The sequence below is a fragment of the Acipenser ruthenus genome, chromosome 51 (genome assembly GCF_902713425.1).
Source record: "Acipenser ruthenus chromosome 51, fAciRut3.2 maternal haplotype, whole genome shotgun sequence".
Lineage (NCBI taxonomy): Eukaryota > Metazoa > Chordata > Actinopteri > Acipenseriformes > Acipenseridae > Acipenser > Acipenser ruthenus.
In genome coordinates, this window is record NC_081239.1 from 5,900,072 (window position 1) to 5,907,995 (window position 7,924).

A 7,924-nucleotide genomic window follows, 5' to 3' on the forward strand; every position below is an offset into this window, starting at 1 on the left:
GATTCCCATGATGCACTGCTTCGACAGGGACAGAAGAAAAGGCAGAGTTTTGTTTATTTGTTTAATTAAAAGGTGTATTAGTGCATTTAACCATGCAGCTTTCTGTGTGTGTCTCTGACCCTGCAAATATCATCTGGGAGGCTACTGCGCCACATAAGGTGTCAGAAGCGGGACAGCGCCCCTAGTGACAGACCAGGAACTGCAGGGTAAAAGAAAACAAAGTAAAGAAAAGAAAATGGAGCAGAAGGAAATCCAGCAGGAGCAGCAGCGCTGGCCAAAGCTGGCTGTCTCCGAGAAGTTTGGGCACCGGCAGGACGTGGGCCCAGACGAAGACCCGCTCTGGCATGAAGGCCACTATCAGGTTGAGGTGAGGATGGAGGAGGGATGGTTTCCTTTGGGGGATCCAACCCCAGCCACCTGCCCAAAAGACCCAGATGAAGGATGCACGTCCATGGTGCCTCGCCTGCCCCGAAGAGGAAGATGGAGAGAAAGAAAAAGGGGGAAGGATGAGAGTGTGGAGGAGCAGAAGGGGCTCACTGTATGTCAGGACTCTGGGCACATCCATAGGGAGTGCAAGGCGGCAGACCCTTGTTCAAGGCCTACTTTGGCCAAGAAGTGGAGTCATTTGAAGAATGGCTCCGCCTCAAGGCTCTCCAACCAACAAAGGTGGATTCCCCACCTTCCCAGTGTTTCCTTCCCCCTCCTTCCTCATCGCGTTAGAGGCCTCAGGTTGGTGCCTCGCCTGCCTGCAGGGAGTCAGGGCACGTTGGGGGGAACTGCCCCCTCCAAGAGGAGGAGGAACAGCTGCTAGCTCGATTGCCGAGGAAATGGAAGGGGGGTCGTCCCCAGAGGCGAGCCAAGAAGCCATGTTCTGTTGTCAGCATTGCCACTGCTAGCTGTGCCGCAGCGCTCCGCACAGCTGTTAGCACTGCCACTGTTGTCACTAGCATCATTTCCTCTGACGCAGTGCCCCTGTGGCGGAGTGTCCCACCCCTATATATATATGTGCACTGTGTTATTATGATTTAAATTATTGTTCGCAGCGCGGATCAAAGTGTTGCGTATTTGTTACTGTTTTTAGATTTTAAAAACCTTGTGAGGATGCGTGACTGATCAGCTAGTGATTTATTTAGTTAGCTGACAGTCACGCATCCTTATTAAACTCGTGCAGACGGTGACCATCTCCCGAGTTAATTCATTGATTAATTGTTGCTAATCGGGAGATGGTCACTGTATATAAACCTGCAGCTCTCTACCCTCGCGGAGAGTGTACAGGGGAGAGTACAGGAGAGCGAGCAAGGAGAGCTAAAAATAACTGCTAAAAACAACCGGTAACCATACTGGTTTTCACTAGCCCGATACTTATTTGTTTGGCCAACGTGCCCTTTTGTTTCTGTCTTGTTTTGTTTAAATCTTTTGTTTTATTTTACTATTTAATAAAACGCTGAGCACCATAGCGCTGCAGTTTCACTACCGACCTTCTTTGTTTATGTGTTACTTTTCCTGGTCCGTGACGTCATCGCTGTAACCACTCTGCCACATATGGTGTCTTGCGTGGGACAAACAACGCCTCCAGGAGCTGGACCAGGAACAGCAAAGGGCTTTTTTTGTTGTTTTTTTTTTCAAAAAGTGTTTTTTGTGTTTGAGGACCTCCTCGGTGGTCTGGAGGACCAAGGCTGGTGCCTTACTTGCGGGGTCTACGGGCACACGGTAGCGATCTGCCCCTACCAGGACGAGGGGGAGGAACCGGCCCAGGAGAAGAAGGCAGGAAGAAGGAGCAGGAAGAGAAGGGGGAGAGGTAAGCTGCATCAGCAACAGCAACCGCAGCAACAGCAGGAGGAGATCGGGGAGGATGGCTGGGAGGTTTATATTACGAACGTCGTGGCGGAGTTGTGCCCTGGCTGTGGGGTATATGGGCACACATTGGCCATATGCCCCATGCAATACGAAGAGGGGAAGCGCGAGCATCCAGCGCCCAGAAGGGGGGAGCCCGTGTGTCCAGTGCCCAGAAGGGCGGAGCCCGTGCATCCAGCGCCCAGAAGGGCAGAGCCCGTGCGTCCAGCGCCCAGAAGGGGGGGAGCCCGTACATCCAGCGCCCAGAAGGGGGGGAGCCTGTGCGTCCAGCGCCCAGAAGGGGGGAACTTGGGAGGCCACAGCCCAAGGGGGGAAGGCCCACAGGTCCAGAACCTAGGCATCCAGCAGCAGAGGAAGAATACCTGCTGTCTCTGCCTCCGCCACTTCCACCAGCAGAGGATGAATGCCTGCTGGTTCCGCCGTGGGAGGACTCCTTGTCCCTCCCACCTCCACCAGCAGAGGGTGAATACCTACTGGTTCCACCTCCACCGCCATGGAAAGGACTGCTCCTGCCCTGCCTTACACTGCCCAAGGATGCCTGCCTCGCACCGCCCAAGGATGCCTGCTGCTCCGCATCGCCTGTGGAGCCATCAGTTACAGGGTACGAGGGAGAAGTGGAGCTCCCGCTGACCACCTCCATGGCCAGGGGCTCCCCTCCCGAGTTCGCCTCCCGAGGGTCCGCTGCTGCTGCCGTCGCCTCCCGAGGGTCCGCTGCTGCTGCCGTCGCCTCCCGAAGGTTCGCTGCTGCTGCCTTTGCCTCCCGAGGGTCCACTGCTGCTGCCTTCGCCTCCCGAGGGTCCTGCTTCGCCTGGGGTCGTCGAGGGTTCTGCTTCACCTGGGGTCGCTACCAGTCCCTCCATGCGGCAGGAAATAATGTGGCTGGAGCCCCATGAAGGGGAGCTGCCAGCCACGAAGAAGGGGGGGGGAGGTCAGGAGACCAGCTCCCCCCGTAGCAAATTCGCTGCAGAAGAACGGGTGGCCGGAGCCCCACGGAGGGGAGCTGACAGCCATGAAGAAGGGGGGGAGATCTGGAGACCACCCCCAGAATTTCCTTGGCTGGAGGAGCTGGCCTGTGTGCGGTCCACTGGGACGCTACAGCTGTTTGGGTGGGAGGAGGACATCCCACTGTGGCCGCCACCTTTGGCCCGTTGCTGTCCCTGTTCCTGGGCCGGGACTGCTATCCGGGACTCTGGGGGCAAAGGGCGGAGGTGGCTGAAAAGGCCATGTGTGCTGCACACAAGGAGGGGCATGTGTGGCGGAGTGTCCCGCCCCTATATATATATGTGCACTGTGTTTTTATGATTTGTATTATTGTTTGTGGTGCAGATAAGTGTTGCGTATTTGTTACTGTTTTTAGATTTTAAAAACTTCGTGAGGATGCGTTACTGATCAGCTAGTGATTTATTTAGCTAGCTGACAGTCACGCATCCTTATTAAACTCGTGCAGACGGTGACCATCTCCCGAGTTAATTCATTGATTAATTGTTGCTAATCAGGAGATGGTCACTGTATATAAACCTGCAGCTCTCTACCCTCGCGGAGAGTGTACAGGGGAGAGTATGGGAGAGCGAGCAAGGAGAGCAAAAAACAACTGTTAAAAACAACTGGTAACCATACTGGTTTTCACTAGCATGATACTTATTTGTTTGGCCAACGTGCCCATTTGTTTCTTTCTTGTTTTGTTTAAATCTTTTATTTTATTATTTAATAAAACGCTGAGCGCTGTAGCACTGCAGTGTCACTACCGCCCTTATTTGTTTATGTGTTGCTGTTTCTTGGTCCGTGACGTCATCACTGCAACCACTCTGTCACACCCCGCACAGCTGTTAGCGTTGCCACTAGCATCATTTCCTCTGCCGCAGCGCCCCGCACAGCTGTTAGCATTGCCACTAGCATCATTTCCTCTGCCGCAGCGCCCCGCACAGCTGTTAGCATTGCCACTAGCATCATTTCCTCTGCCGCAGCGCCCCGCACAGCTGTTAGCGTTGCCACTAGCATCATTTCCTCTGCCGCAGCGCCCCGCACAGCTGTTAGCATTGCCACTAGCATCATTTCCTCTGCCGCAGTGCCCCGCACAGCTGTTAGCGTTGCCACTAGCATCATTTCCTCTGCCGCAGCGCCCTGCACAGCTGTTAGCGTTGCCACTAGCATCATTACGCTGCCGGAATACCTCGCACCGCTGTCAGCCCTTGTGCCTTTTATTTTGACCAGTGTGGTGTTGTTAGTTTTTGTATCATTTTGTGTTGTTCATTTGTTTAATTAAAAGGCTCATTAGTGCATTTAACCGTGCAGCTTTCTGTGTCTGTGCCTGCAAATACCATCTGGGAGGCTACAGCGCCACACAGGGTAATACCTTACATCAATCAGAATAGATTTCAAAATATCTTCATGTATTTGATGGAACATATTGCAATATATTTAAAAATGAATAAATCTCCATTGATGTTAAAATATATGAAAATATGTTTCTAAAATGTATTTAAATACAAATAAAAATCTATTTTTTTTTTTAAATGTCTTCAGTTCCTCGGCGGGGACAGAACATTTCTGAGAATGAGCTGGTATAGGATGCTGTCCAGTCTCAGTCTATTAATCTTTCACTCCACTAGCTATCAGCATGTTAATAATGCTGTTCATTCTTTATCAGGGTTTTGTGTGCCTGCGTACAACCAGTTCAGAAAACACGTGTTTGTGGAAACTGTGAAGAACTGGTCTGGAGCTCAGAGCTACTGTAGAGAGAAGCACACAGACCTGGCCACTGTGCACAGCCAGGAAGAAGCACAGCAGCTCTTAAATATTGCAGGAGCTTCTCTAGGGGATTCCTGGATCGGGCTGTATCGTGATGACACACAGAACTGGCAGTGGTCTAACAGCGATGATGTCATCTACTCCAACTGGAGGGCAGACCTCTTTTGTGCTTCAGTCAATTCAGATGGAAAGTGGACTGATTTACCCTGCAACCTTCAGAAAGCCTTCATGTGCTACAAAGGTAAAGACATAATTATTGCTATATTGCAAATGATTATTCATTTATTTCTGTTCTTCTAATTATTAAGCATCCTTGTGAGGGGAGCTTGTATGAGTTTGCAAATCCACCCACTCCTACAGCTGCTAATATCTCAAACTATTTCAGCTTGCAAATATTTTCAGTCAAAACCCTGAATTCAGGTTTGCCCTTGAAAGGATACAAAAACATACGGTTATTAGATGTGTTTGGTGTGTTTCAGAGGCAGTTCCAAAAGATACCTACATTTCGTTAGTGATAAATGGATGGATCTATAACACTGTGTTCCCCCCTCTGGTGAGGTGTAGGGCTGTCAGGTTTACCTTCCCCTCTGGGCTGGGGTTTGCTGTGTGAAGGCTGAAATCTTCTCTGGGAGTTCTGTGGCAGTTCACTTCTTTCAGATCCAGGAAAGTCAGGCTCTGCTTCATCTCCTAGTACCTGAGTGCTGCTGGTATTGGGCCTGGGTATCTGTATATTTCACCATACTATCTGCAGCTTCCAGGATGGTGGGCATTGAGTTGTCTGCATTTCCACTGTGCTCATGGCAATGACCTCTGCAGACAGATTACGTATGAACAGCAGCTTGAAGCTCTTGTCTACGTTGTCCCCTGGATGTGCTTCACCTGCATAGTAAAGGAGTTTCATTTCCTTGTAGAAGTCTCTTGGGTCCTCATCCTTCTTACATTGTCTGAGACAGGCTGTGTGCAGGGCTGTGCAGGGATTGCTGTACTTGGAGCATTTCCCTGTTAAGGCAGCACACAGTTTCTCAAAATCTTTCCTGGTCCACTTCTGTACTATGTCTACAAGTGTGAGAGAGAGCAGTCTGGCCTCATGTAGATCACTTGTCAGTCCCCAGTCATTCATAATATCCTGCATATGACTGATGTGTCCCTCAATGGTGATGCTCAAAATTGCTGATAGTTGACGCTAACTTGTGGACTTGGTGTAAACCATTAGTTCTCAGTTCAGGTTGAAAAATCAATAATACATAGAGCCTTCTGGACCATGTCCTTTTGGATTTCAACTTTGAGGGCCTGTTTCCCCAGACAGCAGCATAGTGGGCAACTCTGGATGCCGATCTCATCTTTGAGGGCCTGTCGCCCCTGACAGCAGCATAGTGGGCAACTCTGGGTGCAGATCTCATCTTTGGATTCCTCTCACATTGCCAGGCATTGTCTTGCTGGTAGCTTTCCAGCTCAGCAGTAGATTGACTTTGCCATTCGATTATCTCAGTGTATGAGTGTCTGTGTGTGTGTGTGTCTGTGTGTCTGTCTGTCGGTGTCTGTCTATGTGTCCTGTCTGTCTGTATGTGTCTAACTGTCTGTGTCTATATATCTATTATTATTATTATTATTATTATTATTATTATTATTATTATTTATTAATTTATTTATTTCTTAGACGCCCTTATCCAGGGTGACTTGCAGTCATAAACAAAATACATTTCAAGAATCACAGTACAAGTAATAATACAATTAAGAGCAAGATAAATACAAGCAAGTACAAGTATATGACAAAATACGATTCAATAACGGAGCAGATAACAGTGTCAGTGATAGTTACATCAGGATATAATTAAATACAAAATACTACAGATTAAATAACACTTGTGACAGATTATAGTATTCTAAAGTACAGGATTAAATGCAAGATCTCATCTTTGGATTCCTTTCACATTGCCAGGCATTGTCTTGCTGATAGCCTTCCAGCTCCGCAGTAGATTGACATTGCCATTCGATCATCTCAGTGTGTCTGTGTCTGTGTCCTGTGTGTGTCCTGTCTGTGTGTGTGTGCGTGTCTGTCTGTGCCTGTGTGTGTGTGTCTGTGTATGTCTGTGTCCTATCTGTATCTGTGTGTGTTTCTGTCTGTGTGTCTGTCTGTGTGTCTGTGTCCTGTATGTGTGTGTACTATATATAATGATTTCCATTGCACGAGAGTAGATGTTAAAACTTCATGCTGATTTGAACTCAGCTCTCGCCAAGATAAGCACCAACTAAGACGTAGCTTTACAGTAAACTAATGTGATCCATCTGTGTCTCCATCCATTTGCGCTTCCTTCCATATGATATGGGGTCTTCAAGTGGGCACCTTCCATCCTCGGTGTTTCGTCGACTAGCCCACGACACCTCAAGAGGACTCGACGGTGATTCTGGCGTCCCAGCATCACCCCCCTCTGTCCCCTACATCAGCGTTTCATTCTTTCTATTGTGCTTGAGATCCCCAGCCAGAATCTTTCCGTCTCAACCACAGCTAGTTGCTGCTCCTCTCTGCTGCTTCAGATAAGTTCTTCACTGTGCGACACAACTCTTGGCCACTGAATCCGACGTCTCTGAGAAACGGGGTTGTAGAGTGTGCCACAAATCCTCGACAACCCAACCCACCTCGCTGTTCCGCTTCAGTGGCTAGTTGAGCATACCACAGTTTCTTCCTCTCATACGCCTCATCTACAGCATCCTCCCATGGCACTGTTAACTCTACCAGGCCCTTGCTTTTTTCACAGCTTGCTCTACTTCTTTCCACTTAGGTGCACAGTCCTCCATTTGGTATTCTGGTGGATTGATAGGTGGGATGTCTGAAGGAATTGACATAGGATCCTGCCTTTTTGAATCTGTATGAGTTTCCTCCGAATATCTCCAGCTCAAACTTAGATGCTTTTAGTGTGCCATTCTTCTCACTGGTGAATAACTTCTTTACAAAATTGAATGGGTCTTTATAAAAGTTAGTTCTTGCACGCTCCTTTTTGTAGCGTTACCGTAGGCGCTCAGCTCTGCGCAGTGTTGCAAGCTTATCTTTTATGACCCTCTGTAAGAGATTGAGTCCCTCCTCTGACTTTGTTCTACTCTTCTCCATTGCTTCCTCAGCTGTCTCCTTTCTCTAACTAAGCGTTCAATCACTGCTGCCGTCTAGACTTTCCAGGAATAGTGCGTACTTTTTCCTTCCTTTTTTCAACTCCAAACCTCTCGCTTCCATATGCGTAGATGACGTCCCCAGATTTATCCAGCTTCTTTTCAACTATTCCACTTAACCTTTCCAATGCAAAGCAGAGATCTGTGTTTACTGTGTCCC

The 7,924-nt window shown here is 48.8% G+C and overlaps 1 protein-coding gene across 1 annotated transcript in view; it reads left to right on the forward strand.

Annotated features, from left to right (window-relative positions):
* The first annotated feature begins 235 nt into the window (after positions 1 to 235).
* The window catches only part of LOC117970258 (macrophage mannose receptor 1-like), a 15,338-nt gene continuing 7,649 nt past the window's right edge, over positions 236 to 7,924 (forward strand). Inside the window, exons 1-3 of the mRNA XM_059015723.1 lie at positions 236 to 367; positions 753 to 876; positions 4,502 to 4,843. Of these exons, the coding sequence (XP_058871706.1) occupies positions 236 to 367; positions 753 to 876; positions 4,502 to 4,843 (598 nt within the window). The remainder of the gene's footprint in view (positions 368 to 752; positions 877 to 4,501; positions 4,844 to 7,924) is intronic.